We start from the raw sequence: 24,454 nt of genomic DNA, 5'->3' as shown, positions 1-24,454 counted from the left end.
AAATCTATTCGTCTGAGAGATTTGCTTGCTTTAATGCATATTCACATCTTCAGTACTTGCAAAGAGTTTTGTAAATAAATGTTCTAGAAAGAATCAAACACTGGGATTCAGTGGCAGATGCTTATATTTAGTCTTAATTTGCTCCATAGTCTTGCATTTATGAGACATATTAACAGAAGTCTGATGAAGGTAAAGTATTAACACTACCTACCAATGTGATATAAACGTCTGAAAAGAACACTGACTCATCTTAACATCAAGGACCATTGATTAGCATTCCCTTTTTTCTTTTACTGAGTATTCTATTGAGACAAAACCTTGATCCTACATAAAGAACCATCATTTCCCTTTGTTGTCATGTACATTTTCTATTTTGTCCATGAAGAACTTTCTGACAGGATTCATTTGTAGCTCAATCTGACTGTGGAGTCATTGTCCTTGTAATTTTCGCCCCTCTATCCTGTATTTAGTTCCCTTTTTCTGAAAGCAATCCAGTACATTGTGGCCAGTCAATTCAGTTCAATGCAGTGTATATTTACTGAGTACTTATTTATTATGTGCCAAGACTGTGTGAATGCTGGAAGACATTGAATGCCACACAGTCTTTGCTCTCAGAATTTATAGTGTAGTTGGGACATGGACACTTAAAAAGGTAATTTTCAAGTTCTTTCCCAGAAGATAATTTTTGTGAAGAACTAAGGTGATAGTCTACATAGGGAATAACCAGTTACTTAGCAAATACTGTGTCAAAGCAGTTACGAAATGCAAAAGAAAGAAAGAAAGAAAAAAGAAAGGAAACTTGATCTTAGAGATTTACAGCCAATTTGAGGACACACTGAATTAGCCCATCAGCAAGTATTGACAGCCTCAAGCAGCAGAACTTAATTAATGTGTTCATCACTCAACCTCTGGTCATAATGGAGTGTCACAAGACTCTTCTTAATTTAGGAAAGATTTCCTATCTCTAAATATAATTCCTCTTTCTGTAACTGAAGTTTCTTATGAGTAAAAATAGGAGTACTATTTACCATCATTTGTAGAGTATTTTTAACCTCAGATTGATCTCAGTGGAGTCCAGAGATTCCCGCCTGGGACTGTTGGTGTGTTGCACATGTGTTACAGTTGTGCCTGGAGACTCATCCCCTCAGCTCTTGGGGCAGCCATATCTCCCTGTGACCAGTCTTACTTTACTCTGATAAGCCATACCAATACCATCCTTCTCTGTGTGCCATGATGTGAGAAAAGCTGGGAGGTGTTGCTTTAAACCATCTGCCTTCACATTTCTTCGACAGGCTAGTTTCCTAAGCATTTTTGTATCTTATTAACCCTATTCTGATTCTTTTTATATAAGGAGCTTTAGTTGAGGAGTCATAAAGAGAAGATAGGGCTCTCAGAAGGAACGGACTTCTTTTGAAGCTACAGAGATGATTCTTAATTCTGTAATGAGCGGTAGTTGATTTTCTAAATAGTTACTTTTGGCCACTGGTAATTGAGTGTCCACCATGATAAAACTGATCCTCTTATTTTTCTAGCTTTTTTTTTTTTTTTTTAAATTCAGCTGTATGCCCAATGTGGGACTTGAACTCCCAACCCCAAGATCAAGAGTCACATGCTCTACCAACTGAGCCAGCCAGGCACCCCAGTAGCTCTACCTCATGTGGACATTGTGAATAATGGGCTTTCTGAATAGCTGATATAGTAGACCAATGAACACATAAATATTGTGTATCCTACTACTCGTCCATTTTTTAGATTTATTTTAACAACACCTAAATAATTAGCCCTTACAACATGCAGGGCACTGTTGCAGGCTTTAGGAATTCATTAGTAGGAAGATACCTGGTACCTAGCCTCTGAGAGTTTATAGTCTTTAGATAAGAAAGATAAATAAAGATAATAAAGCTGTATTAATTAAAATTTACCTCTGATGAAGGTAAAATATTAACACCATGATGTGATTGGTGCTGTAAGGGAAGTATATAGTAGGGACATTTGTAAAGACTGGAAGGTGGTTTAATATAATAATGGATCATTGTTTAATTTTGTGTCTTCTAGAGCAGCAGTACAACTTTGGTATTTATTTAGAGGAGCTTTCACAGAATATCATTTCCTTTATTATTCAATGTAAACTGAGTACTGTTGTGATTTAGATTGTCTCTGTTATAAAATGTGGTTTACCCTAACAACTTAAGTAACAGAGTCTTTTAATTTACCACTTACCTCACCAGAAGGTAATCTTGGTTTCAAGGCTTATATACTTACTTGTAACCATAATTATAGATATGGTTAAATAATGCTTCTCTCTTGCCGTTTTTGTTTTCAGGGAAGGTATTCATGTAAATCAAGAATTGCTGCAGATGTCTCCCTGTGTTACGGAGCAGTTCATTGAGCTGCTATGTCAGTTCAGCCCAAACCAGGTTATAGAGACACTGCAGGTCCTTGAGTGCTACCGCCTGGAAGAAACCATCCAGGTAAGGGCCACCTGGGTGGCTCAGTGGTTGAGCATCTGCCTTTGGCTCAGGTCATGATCCTGGGTTCCTGGGAATGAGTCCTGCATCAGGCTCTTCATAGGGAGCCTTCTTCTCTCTCTGCCTCTCTCTCTCTGTGTCTCTTATGAATAAATAAATAAAATCTTTTAAAAAAGGAAGCCATCCAGGTAAGACCAAAATGTGGAGCAGACAACAATAAACCGTCCTAATCATTTAGCAGTTTAAACATGTGCAAAAGGACGCGCATATATTACAGTACATGGCCCCCAGGATTGAACCCATATTGTCTGACTCCATAGCGCATGGTCTCCATTGCTCTGATAAACTGCTTCCGGTGTCCATCATTGTTATTAATCAGGTTTCACAGACATGCTAACCAACACAATTAGCCTAGAGGAAGGAATATAATAAAAATATTAAAAGGAAAAACCAAGGTCTTATTTGCAGACACTGATGGTTAAATAGTCCTGTTGTGCATAAGACTTAGACTCTGTGGCAGTGGATAGCCTTTGCCCAGTCATGGCCTTGAACCCCTTCCCTTGTTTTCTCCTGTTTCCAAATGAGAAAGACTGTGTGCACATGTGTGGATGCGTGTGTGTAGATATACACACATACATATTCTAATCTTTTTTTTTTTTTTACATATTCTAATCTTAAGAGGCTTGAATTAAAATTTTTTAAGCTACCATTCTGTCTCCTTTCTATTACTGTCAATACACATGAGACAGGAACCTGTATTCTCTGAACCAGCTCCTGAACTATTCACACACTTTAAAAATTTTATTTATTTATTTGAGAGAGAAAGAGAAAGAGATCACAGGCACGACAAAAGAGTAGAAGGAGAAGCAGACCCTCCGCTGAGCAGGGAGCCCAACGTGGGGCTCCATCCCAGGAACCTGGGTTCATGACCAGAGGCGAAGGCAGATGCTTGACTAACTCAGCCACCCAAGTGCTCTAAAAATTTTAAATTGTGAAATATTTAAAATAGAAATGTGCAGATACTGAGACAGAACATGGAAGACTCCTAACTCTGGGAAATGAACTAGGGGTGGTGGAAGGGGAGGGGGGCGGGGGTGACTGGGTGGCAGGCACTGAGGTGGGCACTTGACAGGATGAGCACTGGGTGTTATTCTGTATGTTGGCAAATTGAACACCAAAAAAAAATAAATTTATTATTTAAAAAAATAAAATAGAAATGTGCAGAATATCAAATATATATATGTACTCACCAATCCAATTTTATAGATGTTCACATTTTGCCATACTGGCTTCAGATCTTTGTTGTTTGTTAGAAATAAAGCACCCTTTATTTGTCAGTTCCCTTCTCTCCCTGAGGTCACCACCAACCTGAAGATGGAAAGTGGATCATTCCCATCCATGTTTTTTATTTTTCTTATATATATAAGATGTACATAGCTATGAAATGGATGATATAGTCTTGTATGTTTTTAGAATTTGTATTAAGAGTATCATATAGTACATATCCTATTGAAAAATATTTTCATTACATGTTTTATTTATCAAATTTATATATGTAGATCTAATTCATTCATTTTAATAGTCATGTAATAACAATTGAATGAATATGCCAGTTTCTTTCCCTATTGATAGACATTGGTTTTATTTCTATTCCTTTACCATTATAAACAATGCTACGTTATACTTCTTTGTACCAATCTCCTGTGCCCATGTGAGGTTTCTCTAAGTAATTATCTGGAAGTGGAATTCTTAGAGTAGCTTATTCTACTGTTACTGCCAAGTTGATCTGTTTGTTTCTATTCTCATTATCAGTGTTTGGTATTTGCAGTTTTCCCACATTTTTGCTGATTTCTAGCATTTTTAGGCTTTTTTTTTTAAGATTTATTTATTTATTCATGATAGACATAGAGAGAGGCAGAGACACAGGAGGAGGGAGAAGCAGGCTCCATGCCGGGAGCCCAACGCAGGACTCGATCCCGGGACTCCAGGATCGCACCCTGGGTCAAAGGCACGCGCTAAACCGCTGAGCCACCCAGGGATCCCCCATTTTTAGACTTCTTAATTTTTGACAGTGTGATGGATATCATTGATTATTCGTGACATTGAACATCTTTCCATATGTTCAGTGACTCTCTTGATTTTCTTTTCTCTGAATTATCTGTTCATATCATTTGCCCATTTTTCTACTGAAGTTTTGCCCTTAACAATTTGTAGAAATTCTCATTTCTGCATTTCTAATCCTTTGCTGATTTTATGTGTTGGAGATGCCTTCTTCCAGTCTGTTGTGACACATCTTTTAAATTGATTTTTAGTGACTTCTATTTTTAAGTTATCAGTCTTTTCCTTTAAGGTTTAAATTTGTGTGTGTGAGTTTATTTCCTTTTCTACTTTGATGGTATAAAAGATATCCTCTTATGTAAGTTTTATAGTTTAGCTTCTTACATTTAGGCTTTTAATCCATCTGGAATTTATTTTTGTAAACAGATCAGGGGAGGGTTTATACATTTTTTTTTCCCTGTGTATAACCAGTGGTCCATGTGGTATTTTGGTATCCTTATACTGATTCATAATGCCATACTGCTGTATACCAAACTCCCAGATAGACATGGCTCTATTTGTGGGATCTGTTCTGTTCATTTGGTCATATCTTTCCTTATACCAATACCACATATTTTAATTAATATAGCTTTATAATAAGGTATATTATTTGAAAAAAAAAAAGGTTTCCCTCATTCTTTTTCTTTAAATTCTGTGTCTGTTCTCAGGCTCTTACTATTCCATATCAAATCAGTTTCCTTTAAAAAAACTACTTATGGGATTTTGTTGAAATATGTACATCGAATTTATTATATATGAATTCAGAAAAGATTGACATTTTGCAATGTAGAGTCTTCACATTCAGGAACCTGGTTGTCTTTTTAAAAGCCTTTTATGCTCTCTAGTTGAGGTTTTGATAACTTTTATATGTTATACAAGATTCTTGCATATGTTTTCTTACATTTGTTCCTAGATACTTAGATTTTTTACCAATGTGAAAGTTTTTGAAATGACGTCTTTTTTATTGCTGCTGCATGTTATTAATTTTTGTACATTGTTTTGTATCAAAAAGAATCTGAATTCTTCCTTCATATAGTTTCTAGTTTTTTTTATGACATTACTAACTTTCCAAGACAAGTAGTTTTTCTTTTTTTTCTTTTCAATCTTTCACTGTTTTCTCTCTCTTATCAGATTCTAGGAGCTATATATTACTGTATAGAAGCAGTGACAGTATGCATCCTTCTTGCCTTGTTTCTGATTTAAAGGACAATGTGTCTATCATCTTACATTAAATATAGTGTTTATTTTAGGATTTTTATAGTTTTTATTAAGAAAGTTTGATTCTCAATTTGTGAAGAGTCTTTTGTTTTTGTTAAGAATTGTTACTGCATTGGGGCACCTGGGTGGCTGAGTGGTTGAGCCTTTGGCTCAGGTCTTCATCCCAGGGTCCTGGAATTGGGTCCCACATCAGGCTCCCCATAGTGAACCTGCTTCTCTCTCTGCCTATGTCTCTGCCTCTCTCTGTGTCTCTCATAAATAAATAAGTAAAATCTTAAAAAAAAAAAAAAAAGGATTTTTACTGCATTTTATCAAACATTTTTTTTTTTGTATTTGAGAGGATCATATGTTTATCTACTTTGAACATGTTAACTATTTGTGCCTTTTTCTTATTGCTAAATTTCTTATTTTACTTTATTGGTCTTTTCAGAGACTATGTTGCGGTTAAACTCTGTATTGTTTCTCCTTTGTTTCTTTTCAGTAGTATTGTTTTCTGCACTTACTCTCTTTCATTTATCTTCTTAGCTTGTTTGATATTTCTTTTACTTACTAGAAACTCTTAGTTTATTGATGTTTATTAAGATCTCACAAGTTGATATTTTGTATTTCATTGCCATTTTGTTCTAAATATTTTCTGATTTATATTATTCCTATATATGTGTACATATTACCTTTTCTCCAGTGGATATACTCAAGCATGTAAATGACAATTTTAAATTAGTGAAGAAAAAAGTGAATAAACATTCTTTGGTTAGAACTGCTAAATTGAGCGTCAAGATGGGCCACTTATAAGACTAGAAGGTAAAAAATTTCCTATTCTACTAGACAGTAGTGTACTATTGAGGTGTGGATTTATTTCTTGTCATGTAGTTTTCGGCCTTAAATAGGATCCACAAACAAGATTTGTGAACAAAAATCTTTATCTTTTCTTCTTTCCTAGATTACCCAAAAGTATCAACTTCATGAAGTCACTGCCTATCTATTAGAAAAAAAAGGAGATATTCATGGTGCCTTCTTAATAATGCTAAAGGTAATATTTTACTATATTTGCTTTGTCATGTTTTTTTCCAGCCCTCTCTATTCATCAACTCATCTTTTTTTATTGAGATATAATTGATATACGACATTGTGTAAGTTTTCATCTGTCTTTAATTTCTTGTGTGTCAGAGTAAGTTTTGGCAGTACTAAATTTTACCACTGAATATTTTTATCATGACTAGAGTTTAGTCATTGACTAAAACTCAACATTTCTTTTTCATGTTTTTTTTAAAGTGAAATTTACATTCAGTAAAGTGCACAAGTGTTAAGTGTGTCATGTGCTGAGTTTTGACAGATGCATGCACCTATGTCCCTAGTCTCTAACAAGATAGAGAACATTACCTTCACCAAAAGAAGTTCCTCATTCTCCTTCACACTCGGTATCCACTTCTGTACCCCCACACATAACCACTTCTCTGATTTTTTTTCACTGTCCATTCATTTTACCTATTTTATGCCCTCATATTAATGGAATCCTCTAGTGCTACTCTTGTATAATTCTTTCAGCATGATACTTTTGAGATGTATCAGGACTTTGTTTCTTTTATTGCTGAGTAATACTTAAGTGTATGAATATATTATAGTTTATCCATTCTCTTGATGATTGATACCTGGGCTATTTCTAGTTTTTGGTTATTAAGAATCTACCATGATCTTGTACACAAATGTTTTCATTTTTCTGAAGTTAATACCAAAGAGTAGAATTGTTGGGTCATAAGATAGGAATAGATTTTGTTTTGTAAGAAATTATCAGACCTCTTTCCAAAGTGGTTATTCTATTTTACATCCCTTCCAATAATGAATAAGAGTTTTAGTTGCTACACATTCTCACCAACAATTGGTGTTCGTTCTATCCATTTTTCACAAAAATTTTTATCTACTTTTTAAATTGTTATAAAATGTATATAACAAAAATTTTACCATTTTGTTGGCACTAAGTATATTCACATTGTTGTGTAGTCATCACCACTGTCCATCTCCAGAACTTTTTCAGCTTCCCAAACTGAAACTCTGTACCCATTAAATAATAACCCCCTCAACTCCTTCCCCCCATCGCCTAGCAACCACCATTCTTTCTGACCCTTTGAATGTGATTATCTCATATACGTGGAATCACACAGTATATTTATCATAAAGTCTTTAAGTTTTGTTGTGGCATATGCCAGAATTTCATTGTTTTAAGGCTGAATGATACTCCTTTTTTTTTTTTTTTTTTTTTTTATGAGAGACACAGAGAGAGAGAGAAGCAGGCTCCTAGCAGTGAGCCTGATACAGGACTTGATCCCAGGACCCCACTATCAAGACCTGAACCAAAAGCAGACACTCAACACTGAGCCACCCAAGCATCCCAATGATACTCCATTTAATGTATATGCCACAGTTTGTTTATTCATTCACCCACTGATGGGTACTTGGATTGCTTCCATACTTTGACCATTGTGAATAATACAGCTGTGAACATGGGTGTACAAATATCTTTTCAAGACCCTGCTTTCATTTCTTCTGAGCATATAACCAGAATAAAATTACTGGACTAAATGATAATACTATTTTTAATTTTTAAAGAACTACCATACTATTTTCTATAGCGGCTGCATCATTTTACATTCTCATCATCAGGGCACAAGGGTTTTAATTTCTCTACATCTTCTCCAACACTCGTTATTGTCTATTTTCTTTTCTTTTAATGTAATTAATTAATTGGCATTTGATTTGCCAACATATAGTATAACACCCAGTGCTCATCCCATCAAGTGCCCCCCTCAGTGCCTGTTACCCAGTCACCCCATCCCCCCACCCACCTTCCTTTCCACTATCCCTTGTTTGTTTCCCAGAGTTAGGAGTCTCTCATGTTTTGTCACCCTCTCTAATTTTTCCCACTCATTTTCTTGATAGTTGCCATTTTAATGGGTGTGAAGAATTTAAATATTGTCATCTAACTAAGGATTAGAGAAATCCTATTTATATATATATTTTTAAAGTTCCATATTGGCTTCTAGTTTTTTTTTTTCTAGCTATGTAATCACAAAACAGGCCAGGAAGAATATTCTACAGAGACTTTGCGTAGGCTCTCAACCTCTTTTTTTTTTTTTTTAAGATTTTATTTATTTATTCATGAGAGACACAGGCAGAGAGAGAAGCAGGTTCCATGCAGGGAGCCTGACATGGGACTCGATCCCGGGTTTCTAGGATCACGCCCTGGGCTGAAGGCAGGAGCTAAACTGCTGAGCCACCCAGGGATCCCCTCTCAACCTCTTTTAATGTATAAATTACCTCTACATCTCTTTTTTACTTGCACTTTATTTATTGAAGGTACTGAGTCTATTCTTAAAGGATAAATAAAAGTATTCCTGGCATGGATGGGGGAAAGAGAGGCAGGATACCCTTGCAGGGAATAAGACCATCATTTACAAAGGCATGGGAATACAAAGAAATATGAACTGCTAGGAGAGAAGCTAGCAGCTTTGTTAGGGCTCCACTATCAGTGTATATAGACAGGCCAGGCTAGAAGCAAAGGCTGGTCCACATTTGGGAAGATTTTATAGGACACTGTAAAGAGTTAGCACAATTTGTTGTCACACAGGATCAACTAAAGGTTTTTAAGCAAAAGAACTGACATGATGTTATTTCATAAAGACTGCTCTGGTAACTGTAGGAGGATGGGATTACCTACAAAGAAGGGGGAGGTAAAATTTGGGGAGGAAGCATAGAGTACTTGCAAGGCTGTGTAGTACAAATATGAATCCAAGAGGCTTGTGCTGGGGGTAGTGGTGGTGGTAGAATGGGGAGAGGATTGGATTTGAAAACTATTGATCAAAATTTGAATATGGTATGGAAGGAATAAGAGGGAGCGGTTAATGAAAGTTGTATGATTTTTAGCTTTACTTTATTAGCTTATAACGGACCTCAAGAAGAGAAGCATATTTGGAGTAGAAGGGATATATTAAGGTCAGCCTCAGTGTATATTAAGAAGCCTTTGAGGGCAGCCCGGGTGGCTCAGCGGTGCTACCTTCAGCCCAGGGCGTGATCCTGGAGACTCGGGATCGAGTCTCGTGTCCGGCGTGATCCTGGAGACTCGGGATCGAGTCTCGTGTCCGGCTCCCTGCATGGAGCCTGCTTCTCCCTCAGCCTGTGTCTCTGCCTCTCAATCTCTCTGTGTGTGTGTGTGTGTGTGTGTGTGTGTGTGTGTGTGTCTCATGAATAAATAATAAATAAAATCTTAAAAAAAAGAAGAAGAAGAAGAAGCCTTTGAGGGGCACCTGGGTAGTACAGTCAGTTAAGCATCCAACTTGTTTTTGGCTTGGGTCATGATCCCAGGGCTGTGGGATCGAGTCCCACATGGGGCTTCTCGCTCAGCAGGAAGTCTGCCTGAGTTTCTCTTTCTTCCTCTCCCTCTGCTGGTACCCCCCTGCTCTCTCTCTGTCTCTCTAACACAAATTAAAAAAAAAAAAAAAAAGCAGCAGCAGCCTTTGGAAAATCAGTTAAGGCCTTGTAAGGATCTAGTATTTGGTAGAGCAGTGGACACTGCCAGTTACATAGAGCTGTCACATATAAGGCTGTGCCCTGTGCTCTGAAGACAGACATATATTCTTTTATTCCCACTCACTCCTTTTTCTCATAGCCCAATGTGAATTTTATTCGTTTACTCAAAGTCTGGATAAATCCTCCTCCTTATCACTGTGCCTAGAAAATGTCACTGATGACTGTATGATGGTACAACAGAAGCAGAAATGAGGCAGGATAAGTGACACTTGATATTTGGGTCCAATACTGCTAGCTATGCTTTATATATAGGCAAGAATTCTCTTCTGAATGACAGTAAGAGACCATTTTTCTTAACCCTGTTGTTTCTTCAGGTTTTTCCTTTAAAATATGTTAGTTCAAATATTTGTGGATTAGATAACAGTGTTCTTTTTACCGCCTGCATTTTTTTTTTTACCTCCTAGAGACTACAGAGCAAACTTCAAGAAATAACACATCAAGATGAAAGTAAGTTCTTGAGTATAATTTATAATTATTTCTTCCCATGGACTCTGTGTTTTAAAAGATATTGTCTAACAAACTGTTTTTGTTAAATAATAATTACAAATACTTTAACACTGATTCCAGTTTCAGCTGATTTTCAAGAGCTCATAATAGGAAATCATGTAAACCATTGTGGTTTTTGATGACAGTTGTCAGTGGAGTTCAAGGTATAGAAAAGTAGGCACTTTTCAGTGATACTGATTTTTCTTTTTCTGTTCCAGTTTTTAGTTATATATAAAGTATATAACTAATGTCCTAAAAATTACTAGAACATACTAAGCAATAGCAAATCAGTTTCTAATCAGTAATAGCCAGTGTTTCTCTAATAAATTTATATAATTTTTAGCACAAAGCAGTAAAACTTGACAGTGTAGAATCTTAGATGGCCTTGTCACAGACAGATAAAAAATCCCATTGTTTTCCTTGATATTTTAGAAAATATTCATTTTTTTAAATTGTGGTAATATATATATAACACAATTTACCATTTTAACCATTTGTTAAGTGTACAGTTCAGTGGCATTAAGTACACTGACACTGTTGTGCAACTATTCCCACTATCCTTCTCCAGAATTTTTTCAACTTCCCAGACTGAAATTTTGTGCCTGTGAGACAATTACTCCCCTTCCCTGCCCCCAGTCCATCCCTGGCACCTTCCGTTCTCTTCTCCGACTTCTCTGAGTTTGATGAGGTGCCTTATGTAACTGGAATCATCCCACATTTGCCCTTTGCTATTTGGCTTGCTGGCCTAGCACAATGTCTTCACAATTTCTCCATGTTGTAGCATGTGTCAGAATTTCATTCCTTTTTTAAAGGGCTAAATAAAATTTCATTTTATGCATGTACCACATTTTGTATCCTTTTGTCTGTCAGTGTACACTTTGGTTGCTTATGACCATCATGAAGAATACTGCTGTGAGCATGCCTGTACAAGTAGCTTCCTGAGACCCTGCCTTGTCTTCAGGGCATATCCCCAGAAGTGTTATTGCTATATTAAATAGTAATTCTCTTTTTAATTTCTGAGCAGCTGTTACACTTTTTCCTATAATGACCATATCATTGTATGTTCCTATCAGCATTGCATAAGGATTCCAGTTTGTCTAAGCCCTCACCAACACTTGTTCTTTTCTGTTTTCTTTATAGTAGCCACCCTCCTGGGTGTGAAGGGGTAACTTATTGTGATTTTGAAATGCATTTTCCTATTGACTAGTACTGTAGAGTATCATTGGTTATTTGTGTATCTTCTTTGGAGAAGTGTTTATTCAAGTCCTTTGCCCACTTTTTCAATAGGATGATTTTTTTTCACATTACTGAAATTTTCAAAATAGCTCTAGCAAAGTTCACTTGATAGGTGATTTTATATTGTCCTACCTCTTTAACATATCAGCACATTTCTTAGATACCCTTGACCCACACATTTCCTTAAACTCTTTTACCCTAATTTTCTATGAATTACTTATTTATCTGTGTTTTCTATAGTTAGGTCCTAGGTGATAGGGTCTGTGTTGTATCTGGATCATTTTGTATTATATGGCATCTTTTTGGAACCTCGGTAAACAGTTGGTTGACCTTTCCATGTTTAGTTCAGCTAAACATTTAATTATGATTTTTGTACTGTCAGCCTCTATTCAGTCAGTTTATGTTAGATTTATTGCATTTATGATATTTTTCTTGTTGTTAGAATAATTTTTACAGATATTACATGAGATTAGGGGGAAAAGAAGAATGTTTCCCCAGAATCACTATAGTGTTTTGCAAGTGATAGTGTAGAGAAGCCAGTTCTTTTCATTTAAATATCTTTGAAGATAAATTTCTCAGTAATAGTCTTATGTCCACTATTTACTTTCATATTTAATTTTCTTGTGTGGCTGATAATTTTGGAGGATTTGCTAATTGCAAGACACTATGCCAGTGTGGATTATACACAGATGGCTAAAACACAGCCCTTACCCAAAGAGCTATAGTCTTGTGAAAGAGACAGATATGTAAATAAAAATTTTGGATGCTGGAAGAATCAAGTATTATAAAAAAGATACAGTGAGAATGGCAAAAGGTTGTGAAAAATTAGGGAATGATTTGTAACTGAAGAATCAAAGATACTTTGTGGAAGATGTGACATTTGGAGTAAGACTGGAATGACAAATAAGAGTTTGATAGGAAAAGCAAGGAAGGGATCCCTGGGTGGCGCAGCGGTTTAGCGCGTGCCTTTGGCCCAGGGCGCAATCCTGGAGACCCAGGATCGAATCCCACGTCGGGCTCCCGGTGCATGGAGCCTGCTTCTCCCTCTGCCTGTGTCCTCTCCCTCTCTCTCTCTCTCTCTCTCTCTCTCTCTCTCTCTGACTATCATAAATAAATAAAAATTAAAAAAAAAAAAAAGGAAAAGCAAGGAAGAGGAGTCTGGGCTGAGGAGAACATGAATATGACAGTGCCTGGCCAGGAACCTCAGGCTGAGAGTGCAGTTGTGTTAGAGCATAGAGGGTGAGATGAGCCAGATGGTTACAATGTTTACTTAGGGTCAGAGGTTTACTTATGTTCTATTTTTAAAAATTTGAAGCCTTTAATGATTTTTCTGGATGGGACTGACTTGTCTTGTGACAGTGTAGAAAAGAATGAGAGAGGCAGGCTTTAGAAGTCAGAAGTTTAATTAAGAGGTTGTTTTTGTAGTACACACGAGGTGAAGAGCACCACAGGGTAAGGGCATGTGAGGGCCTGGAAGTAGAATCAACAGAAGTGGCAATTTATTTGGACCTGTGGGGTTGGGGGGAAGGGAGCATCAGGGATGGTGAAGATTTACAAACTGACCTAGAGATGACAATTTCATTAACTTAGTTTAGGAAGGGGGAGGAGCAGATTTAAAGTGACAGAAATGGGTTGGGTGTTGCGCATATGAACTCAAGGTCCCTGCAGGACCTCAATGTAGAGATGGAAGATCTGAGAGCTTTGAGTCTGTGGGAAGTTCACCCTACAGATTATGAAAAGAATAAGGGCTGCAGGTGTATATTCAGAAGTTATTAGCGACGACCTGGAGTTGAAATCAAAAGAGGAACTGAAGTTTTTGAAAAATAAAAAGGAGGGGGCCTAAGATAGTATCTTGGAGGAATACTTACATCTCTCTAAGAAATAGAAGGAAGAAGAAATGATAGAGCAAGAAAGGTGAAAGGTAATCTTTCTGCTAACTAACCCACAAACAGATGATCAAGGCTGTTCCATGGCTAAAGGATATTAAAATGTGATGTATGATGTGCTTTATATGTCCTGTCAATGTCAGGCATTTACATGGGAACTCCTGTTGCACAAAATTATCTGCTTGTAAGCTAAGCACTGGTATCATGCTTATGGAAGATTACATAGCACTAGTTTTCTATCATGTAAAGAAAAAATAGTTTAATTTTTTACAGAAGCTCTAAGGATTATCAGTAATATATCCTTAAGTGTTATTAATAATTTTTCTGAATCTACAGAATCCAAAGAAGATCTTTCACTGAAGGATGTTGAAGATACCATGGTAGAGACAATTGCCCTTTGCCAGAGAAATTCACATAATTTGAACCAGCAGCAACGAGAGGTAGGAGAATGACTCCTTAGGCATATAAAAGTCTGTTCTGATCTGAAATTAGGAGTTAATCCTATTTCTGCTGCCCTTTCAGCCACCTGAGCTTAATTCAGCTGAATTTTAATCACTGTTTAGTGCTCCCAGGAGTATAAGCCTCCTAAAGTTATTGTGAGGAGTGCCTGTCCTCTTTGTTCTGACAAAAGGCTTTATGTTCCTAGATCTGGCTGTGCTGCAGAATTTAAGCGCATGAATACTAGATGTCCTTGTTCCCTCTGGACTGAGATTTTGTGTATTCTGTGTAGTGATTCTGTGAATGTGTCGTCATTTATCATCTCTTCTATCCTCTCTGTAGGAAAATGAGTGTGAGGAGCTGGAGGGAAACCCTCAGGGGATACAGAGAAAACTAGAAGGGGTCAAAGAAGGCTGTGATGTAATTTCTCAACCCTGGCTGCACATTACAGTCACTTGGGGAGCTTTGAGACAATCCCAGCACTCAGGCTGCACCCCAGAGCAATGAAAGTCTCTGGGTTGGTACCCAGCATTAAAGCTTCCCAGAGGCTTTCACTATACAGCCAAGGTTGGAACCAGTGCTGTAACAGATTTCCAGACTGCCAAAAGGAAGAGCACAAAACTGAGGGAGGTATGACTGAGCACCTGGTACAGGTGGGAGTTAAAGCAGTGAGGCAGAAACTAAGGGGGCGAGATGTTATTTGACAGCCACGTTCTGCTACAGTTTTCACAAGTAAAGCTGCAGCGTGATATGGCATCATAACTCTTGCCCCTCCAGGCTGCAGCCTCTCACTTGGCACCACCTAGCCCCTTTCTCTTCCTGAGTTTCTGAAATGGGAAGTGAGGCAAATTTTTGGTATATTTTTAGTCATACACATTACAATGAAAATAATAAAGTTTGGTTTTTTTGAGTTGGGTAAATTTCTACTTTACGTTTTTGTCAAGGATTTTTTTAAGGCCATAAATTTTGAAAACCCTTTAGAAAATAAATTGTGTACAACAAGCAAATTTACATAATAGATGTAGATTTTTTTTCTTTATTAAAAAAATTTTTGTGTGTGATATACTCATTATTTTTAAAAGCCCTGCAATAGGGGAGCCCGGGTGGCTCAGTGGTTTAGCGCCGCCTTCAGCCCAGGCGCTGTGACCCAGGATTGAGTCCCACATTGGGCTCCCTGCATGGAGCCTGCTTCTCCCTCTGCCTATGTCTCTGCCCCTCTCTCTCTCTCTCTCTCATGAATAAATAAATAAAATATTAAAAAAATAAAAATAAAAACCCTGCAATACAGAAGGTTACCCAGAAAAATATGTTTTTACAATTTACTTTGTAAAATCCTGTCCCCCAGAAATCATCATTATCATTTGGTGACCATCGTTTGGTGACCAGTTATCTGCCTAAGTTGACATAATTTTAGAAAAGTTGGATCGGATAATGTTTGCTTTTACAAATATAGTATTCAAACTCAGGAAGCTTTCTGAATTTCAAATGAATATTTCTTGACCATACGATCTCTTAATAGATTTTCACTACAGCTTAAAAAAGAATCTTAATACCTATAATAGATTGGAATTATTTGTTTATAATTACATTTCAGTTTTTATAATATCTGCATTCCCAAGCCAGTAAAGAACTTTGTGTGAACTCATGCTGGCTCCAACCTGTCTTTTCCGTCCTTCTTAGTTTGTTTGTTTGTTTGTTTTTATTTATTTATGATAGGCACACAGTGAGAGAGAGAGAGAGGCAGAGACACAGGCAGAGGGAGAAGCAGGCTCCATGCACCGGGAGTCCGACGTGGGATTCGATCCTGGGTCTCCAGGATCGCGCCCTGGGCCAAAGGCAGGCGCTAAACCGCTGCGCCACCTAGGGATCCCCCGTCCTTCTTAGTTTTAAGTAATTTTTTATTTTACTTCATCAAGGCTAATAACACGTACATTCTTTTCAGGGTCCACAACTCCCATAAATTGTTTAATCTTTTGAAAATGAATTATGGCTTTTCAGCAGTCCTTTTGCACCATGATTTTTCCATTCCTAAGTTTTTATTTTCATTTATCTTTTGATTGACTAGCTATATTTGGACGTGGTTATATTTTGATAAACATAAAAGAGTAGAATTCTTTAAGCTGTGTTCATGCATATTTAATTCTAAGTCTTTTTCACTTTTCAATTCTTCCATCTCCTCTCCAATGTCTATTTGATACTCTTCTATCTTCTCATGGAAATTTTAAGGAAAAAGGATAATTATGTTTTATTAGTGGGGCTGTTTAGGTTCACATAAGCTGAAATATGTCCAGATTCAAATGCATTAATGGTAGAGTTAGTTATAAAAATCCATGCCTCCAGAACTCTAGGGAATATTCTGACTATTTTTGAACTCTGTATCTCTTAATCAGAGACAGGAACAATGCTTCTTTTGATGTGGTAAAAGGAAAATTTATTTTTTTGTCTCAGTTGGAATTTGTTTTAATAAAAATACTAGATGTTAGACTTCTTCCTATCCTTTGAAATTTTCACTTCTCTGTAGCTATTAGTACACCATTCACTGGCTGCTTATAAGAGAAGTCTGTCTGTCTCTCCCTGTCTTAGAGACACACACACATATACACACACCACTCTCTTTGTGGCCTCATCCTCCAACAACTGGTTTCTGCTTCATTTCTGAACAAGTTTTGTAATAAAACTATTTTAATATAAATTGTATGTAAATACTGTCTTGTGTGAAAAATGCTGGACTGATTTTTATAGACTACCAACCATTAAGCTTGGGGGATTTTAATGGTTGTTTATCTTAATTCTCTTTGCTTTTTTTTGTTTTGTTTTGGAGAAGGTGAAAACGATCTGTTGCCACACTCAACTAACTAGAAGATTTGACGTATTCGAAAGACTGACAATGAACTGTTTATAATATCTCTTTCCATAAGATGTCAGGGCAAGATTTAACGTTATGAGTATTTACTTAAAGCAGATTGCAGGCAATTGGGCTGTTAATCCTTTCTCAAGGATCTCTACCTGTGAATCTTTGTGAATCTGTGAATCTTTACCTGTCCTACCTTTGTATATCTGTTTATGGGGCTGCCCTAAGGTACAGTGGTTCGTTATAACAAAGGGTTTGGCTTTGTTATACATATAATTCCCTGAAAAGAAAGCTGTTTATTACATATCATGAGCAAGGAATTTGGATTTAGTTGTGTTGCTCTCAAGGCATGGTTCATGTGGAGATTTAATTAAAGAAGAATAATTCCTCTGTGTAGAGTATGACATATCCCATGACTGTTACCTCTACAACCATGCTTCCCATAGTCTGCCACTTAGAGTCAAGAAACAGTTAATCTTTACAAAGGTAATTCTTCTAAACTGTCTGGATTAAATAAGAAAATTTAAAAATCAAATTTCTAAACATAATATAAAAACAAAAAAGTATAAGTAAAATAAATTACACAATTAAAATATACAAATCAATGATGTTATAAAAACAAGTTAAAGTTAGGAGACTAAAAGGTAAGCTAAGTAAAGCTATCTAAGAATAAAATACAAGACTAAAAGTTCATAAGTACTGAATAAAATAAATTAAAATTTCCATAAAAGAAAAAATTGCCAGTATCTTGAGAACTTGAAGAAATATATCAGAAGTTATCAGTATAAAATCTTGGCCTTACCAAACCTTAAATGGGAGCAGATAAAGTCTTTCTAGTAGAGCTCTTCAGTTGGGAGATCACCTAGTGGAAAAGTTGCTGGACCCACAGCCTATCTTAAGGGGCCTCTCATATCTCCACTGCCATAGGACTTATAGAGGGTTAGGTAGTGGAGTACAGAACATGCCCTTTTCTGTAAATAACCACTCTGGCTCTGCTCTGACCTTTCTTCATGACTCCCAGATGTTTGCAGGAATAGCTTATTGTCCAACAAGAAACCATGTTTGAAATTTTAAACATGTATTAGTTTGATTTTAAAGATTTACCCACCCACCAACTCCCCCAATAAAAGGAAGACCACAAAATTTAGAGTCAGAGTACTAGTTTACTGGCAGTGTGATCTTTGGCAAATTACTTTTCTAAACCTTAGTTTCTTATCTCAAGTGAGGATTATGGTTATTGTATGAAGCTGTTATGAGATTGAAATGAGAAAGTGGGGACTCCTGGGTGGCTCAGGGGTTGTGCATTTGCCTTTGGCTCAGGTCATGATCCCTGGGTCCCAGGATCGAGTCCCACATCAGGCTCCCTGCATGGAGCCTGCTTCTCTCTCTGCCTGTGTCTCTGCCCTTCTCTCTCTCTCTCTCTCTCTCTCTCTCTGTCTCATAAATAGATTTAAAAAAAAGAGAGAGAAAGTGTGTAAATCATTTAATTCAGGACCCAACATAATAGGAATAAATAAATCTATTAATTTATCTCCTAATGTGGTTGGAAATGTTAATTGAAATAATATTAATTTCTACCTCTTGGTCTGTGATGACTAAGGGAATACAAAATAATGCTTGACAGAGGGGAAAACTTTGGGTAACCTTTATTCATTTATCTTGCTTGACATGACTGAAGAGAAAGAGAAAGTGGTAAACTAGTGGAGGGGGTAGTTCTCTGTTTTTCTCCCGCAGTACATAGGATTATTTATTTAGAATTGCTCAGTGATGCATGTATAGCACAGTATATAAGAATCTGACTGGAGGCCCTGCTCTGTCTCCTTAAACATGCCTTTTCCTGAGACACAGAAGATTGTAGGTCCCCAAGGTCTAGACTTACGTAACCTGTTTCTTTATTTTCCCAAGGTGCATGGTCAAGATAACTGTTTTAGCTGTGGCTGTTGCTTCTTACTATCTTTTCCTAGTCAAGTGTTCTGTCTTTTCTCTTTAAAATGTTTACAAGTAAATGTATGTGAGAGGTACATCTCAACCTGTAAAACACTATTCTGATGTTAATCTTAAAAATAAAGAATGCTTTGGTTTCCTCTGACATTGTAGGCGCTCTGGTTTCCATTATTGGAGGCAATGATGGCTCCTCAGAAGCTGTCTGGTTCAGCTGCGCCTCATCTACACCCTGAAGGTAATTACTTTTATCAGAGTCCACCTATACCATCACCAATTTTTATCTGCTAAGAATTATCATTATGATACTTTTTCCTGGTATCATATTCTTACTGTTTTTTTCTTAATGAGATCATGGTACAGTGTTAACCTCATCTTTTATGTGCAGTGCTTTCCATGGCACCAGATCTGTCATTTGTCTTGAATAATAATAGTAGCTTTGCTGTTACTTATCAGCAGTTAACTTTAAAACATCCAACTGGCCCTGGTTAGCTAAGCTTCTAGGAAGCTATATAAATCCACTATTTTCTACTCACTTGTAGGAAAACCCAAAAGCTCTTATTTTAAACTAACATTAATATTAATATTTTATTATTATAACAGCTCTGAAATCTTTGACCATGCAAGTTCTAAACAGCATGGCAGCATTTATTGCTCTTCCATCAATCTTGCAAAGAATCTTACAGGTGAGTTAAAGGGGAAAAAATTCAATGTTGATCAGTTTCAAATAATATGTTAGTTATGTTTAACAAACAAATTAAGCTAATGTTAAATGAGTCTCGAGAGTAATGCAGATGATTTTGGACATTGCTTAATATATAACTTATGACCATCATACTTGAACCTTTCTTGGTGCAGCATGAGTGTGGGTTTGCCTGGCGCACACTGGCAACCTTCAGTGAGGGTGTGCAGCCTTCACATGTCCACTATGATCTTGAGAGTCAGATATATAGGCTCTCTATGTGCCACCTGGAAGGAATCACCATTTATTTCCAACTAATTGTGATTCTTAGAGTAAAAAAAGAGATAACCTACAAATTAAGATAGGCATTTCCTAATCATTGGTTGTAACTTAGGTTTTCTAACTCATTGTAAAAAAATTTTTTTCATGTCCAAAGCTCATCCCCATTCTAAATTCTACCCAATTTTGTGTCCAAAGCCTTGGTGGGAAATAACATTTCATCCTGTTTTCTTCAGCAAAAGGCCCAGACATTCCCAACATCATCAAAAGAACACTAAAAATACCCTATGATATATTTTTTGAAAAATCTGTGACCATTCCTGGGGAAACAGCAGGAATTACCTTAGAATGCATTTTGTCTTCCTTCACTGTATGCAGCATAGACACACACACCAAAACAAAACAAAACATTGATCTTGATGCCATTGATCTTTATAATTCTCAAATGATTTTTCTCCCATCAAGAATGTCCCTGGCAGTTCTCTTTAAGACTCACCAAGCTCAGTAGCCCCGGTGGCGCAGCGGTTTAGCGCCGCCTGCAGCCCAGGGCGTGATCCTGGAGACCCTGGATCGAGTCCCACGTCGGGCTCTCTGCATGGAGCCTGCTTCTCCCTCTGCCTGTGTCTCTGCCTCTGTCTCTGTGTGTGTCTCTATGAATAAATAAATAAAGTTAAAAAAAAAAAAAAAAAGACTCACCAAGCTCTACTTGCATTGTATTAAGCGTCTAGGCCTTCCTTCACTGATACAGACTGCTGCTTATTAGGCTCTCCTCACAGTTTATCTATCTTCACATGTATTACTACAATTGATCCTTCTTATGTGTTGGAAAATTCTTTGATATAGACAACTTATTTTATATCCATTTTAGAATATATTAGTCATAGTTTTTAATTATATGTAAAGTAGTATCTCCTTAAGGCAAAAATAATTTATCAAGTAAATTAGAAAAAATGAAATCTTAAAGTCAAAAGTGGCTTCTCTCAGCGTATGTGTTTTGCTTTATGTGGAGCTTTAACCACACTTGGATACATAATAATAAACAAAAATCAACTTTTCTGTTGGCAAAAGCATGCGATTTTTAAAAATTTTGTTTTTCAAGGCTCCTGACTTGAAGGCTTTTGATATTAGAAAATCTTCATCTTATTTTGAGTTATATTTGCATTCATTTTATTTTTTAATTTTTTTGGCATTCATTTTAATTATATTCTTATCATTTTCTACCTTTAGTGGTAGAAAAGGTCCCTTCCACTTTTACTCCCACTAGTCAGGAGGGTATGCTACTTCTTAAATTCCTTATCTGCACATTTGTGATTACTGTAATAATGACTCTACCTTACATTTGTATAGAGATTTTTATTTTTTTCAAGGTGCTTTCACAGTATCTCATTTGAAGCTCACAACAATCTTTTCAGGTAGGGCTACTATAGAAATTTCTATTGATGAAGAAGAAAACTGAAATGTAGAAAAGTTAGTACTTGGCCTGCCATTAGCGGCAGAACCTGGGCTACCATCAAAGTCTCTCGCCTCCTGATTTATGCTCTTTCCTATTCTATCATGTAAGCTTTACAGTTGTTTCAGTGCCTGGTCTTTTGAGGAATTAACTAGTTTATTAATTATAAATTATTTTGTTTGGTTGTTTCCTGGTAGATGAAAGGCTTAGCTCTTGTCCTAAAAGAGCTCTTCTAAGAGACAGAAAATGTTCTGTTGTAACTATTCTTTGGGCTCTAAGCAAGTAATAGTGGCCATCTGAAGGATTATCTGCTGTGACCTCACAAAGGGTGATTGCAACTTCATCCCTACATTTTCAGTCCGTGCAATTACAACAGCAGGACCCTGACTGCACTAGATCAACTCAGGATGACCAACTGGCCTAAGCAGGGCCAGTCAGGAAATTTTAGAACTGGACTTGAAAAAGACAAATGAGTCTCTCTTTGGGTCTCTGTGTATATAAGGTACAAAGTTCAGCAGCTGACAGTGACTACTTTCCTACCAAGTGGGCTAAAATAGTAAAAAATAATAAGTAAAATTACAGAGAGGAAGAGAAGAATAAAGCAGACACTCAAAGAGAAGAACAGACAAGATGCATGAAGAAGAGAAGAAACCATGAGAGGATTCAAGACACGAAGAGAAGATAACACAGAAACCCTGATGGCATTTGAGTCCCTCATTATAGTTCTTAAGGCTCACTTGTATTCCTTTGCTTGGATCTTTGAAACAGCCCAGTATCTTTACAATAGTTATGTTTTTTAAATAAGTTAGAATGAGTTGAGCTTCTGAATCTATATAGTCAAAGGAGTAACAATAAAAGTATCTCTCTGAAATAGACTGGGGAATTTCGGAAGATTTCCTGGAGGAGGAAATGTCTGAACTGAATCTTAAATAGCTTATAGGAATCAGGGGGGAAAAAAAAAACGAGATAGGACTATTCTAAGCAGAGTGAACTATATATACAAAGAATGTGAGGTAAAACATGGTACATTTGGAGGAGTTGCAAGTGTTAAGTATGCTTGGAACATAGGACAAGAATAAAGGTGAGTCACGGAGCTGAAATTTGAGAGACTGGCAGGGACTATGTTCTTAATTGCTTTGTGAACCATAAGGTAGGACTTTGGATTTAATTTTAAAATTAGTAGAATCTCATCAAAGGCTTTTAAGCAGAGGAATAATGGAATGATGTTTCTCTTTAGAAAGATCATTCAGCCTATATGTTATACAGAACAAGTTGGAAGGGATCAAGAATGAAAGGCCTAGAAATACCCAGAATGTAAGAGGTATTCAAAGCTTGTAAATTAAGTTGCGTAGAATGGCTAGGAGAAGATGGATTTAGAAATTAATTAATAGAATCCACTTGACGTTTACAGGTGAGGGAATACAAGAAGAACTCATGTTTCATGTGACTAACAATGAGCAGTTGGGAAATAATGAGACTGGACTTCATGGGAAGAGGTAAAAGTGGAGACATAGACTGAGAAGTTGTCAACACAGAAGTGGTAGTTCAGTTCTTGAAACTATGTGAACTTTAGGAAGAAATGAGTTAGAAAAGCAGAAGGCTAAAAGTGGAGTTCTTGGAAATATCTAAGAATCGGATCTATTTACCGATTTTTATTTACCGTTAGAAGGATCTTTGGAATAAGACTATACTTTGCTAGTACCCTATCACCATCACCTAGCCTAGAGGCACTTGGCATATAGTAGGACTAAATATTGTTAGAGTGAATAAAAGTCACAGGTGGAGGACTTGATTCCCCTTTTGACCAAGGTGGAGTAACAGAAACCAGATTTATATCCTTGTTTGAAACAATGAAAAAACTGGACAAAGTATATGAAATAGTTTTTTAAAAACTGGATATAGGCAAAAGATCAGTGATACCTGAGAGATAAGAAACAGACAAAATAAGCCCTGTGTTTGCCACAGCTTAACATCTTGAGAGACTTTCTAGGCAGTAGTGCCAGAAGGGGGATCCCAGCCAGTTTCCAGCATATTCATTGCTTTAAGGAGATGGAACCTGAGAATCAAGAGCCTGAAGTGGCCAGAGTTTGCAGGCAAGAGAACTCTGGAGATGTACAGAAGGGCCCCCCTTTCAAGTATAAGTGCATGATCTGAGGAACCTATGTAGGCCAAGGAAAGAATCACCTGAAAGGATCAGAGGGAATAGTACTGGCGCTCACACAGGGCCAACAGCAAGACTAAAAGGACAGAACATTGGGTAGAATACTCAATAGTGGGAAATAATCCTGGGCTACACATAACTCCAGTCATGCCTTGAAAATCTTAATAGCAAGACCTAAAAGGATCAGACTGTAAGTAATTTAACTACATCCCAGAACAAAGATTAAGAATACTCTTAGGAAAAAAAAAAAAAAGAATACTTTTAGGAATACAAAAATAGCCAGGTCCCAACAGTATAAAATTTATACTCATTATAGGACATTGAATCAGAAATTACAACGTATTCAAAGAAGTTGGAAAATGAAACCCACATATGACATTGGATATTAGAATTAGCACACAAGGACACAAAACAGAAAAAAAGATCAGTGAATTTGAAGACAGCAATACAGACTCCTCAAAATCAGAGAAAAGTAAATTAGGAAAAAAAAAAAATCTGTGAGCTCTGGGACAATTTCATGTGGCCCAAAATATGTGTCCTTGGAATCCTGAAAACAGGAGTCAGAAAAAAAAAAAAAAAAAAAACTTGAATTATTGGCTGAATATTTTTCAGATTTATTGAGAATTATTAGCACACAGATCAGTAATCCCAAACCTAAACAATATGAGGAAAACTACAAG

At 36.7% G+C, this 24,454-nt stretch overlaps 1 protein-coding gene across 4 annotated transcripts in view; it reads left to right on the top strand.

Moving 5' to 3' along the window:
- The window catches only part of VPS8 (VPS8 subunit of CORVET complex), a 249,364-nt gene that overhangs the window by 162,903 nt on the left and 62,007 nt on the right, over positions 1-24,454 (top strand). For all 4 annotated transcript variants that reach the window (XM_041731695.1, XM_041731696.1, XM_041731694.1 and 1 more), the window contains 6 exons: positions 2,324-2,471; positions 6,724-6,813; positions 10,769-10,811; positions 14,309-14,412; positions 19,359-19,440; positions 19,806-19,888. In XM_041731695.1, the coding sequence (XP_041587629.1) occupies positions 2,324-2,471; positions 6,724-6,813; positions 10,769-10,811; positions 14,309-14,412; positions 19,359-19,440; positions 19,806-19,888 (550 nt within the window). The remainder of the gene's footprint in view (positions 1-2,323; positions 2,472-6,723; positions 6,814-10,768; positions 10,812-14,308; positions 14,413-19,358; positions 19,441-19,805; positions 19,889-24,454) is intronic.

Source organism: Vulpes lagopus, chromosome 17 (genome assembly GCF_018345385.1).
Source record: "Vulpes lagopus strain Blue_001 chromosome 17, ASM1834538v1, whole genome shotgun sequence".
NCBI lineage: Eukaryota > Metazoa > Chordata > Mammalia > Carnivora > Canidae > Vulpes > Vulpes lagopus.
The sequence above is the reverse complement of the archived record's forward strand: the minus strand, read 5'-3'. Positions and strand labels throughout refer to the sequence as shown.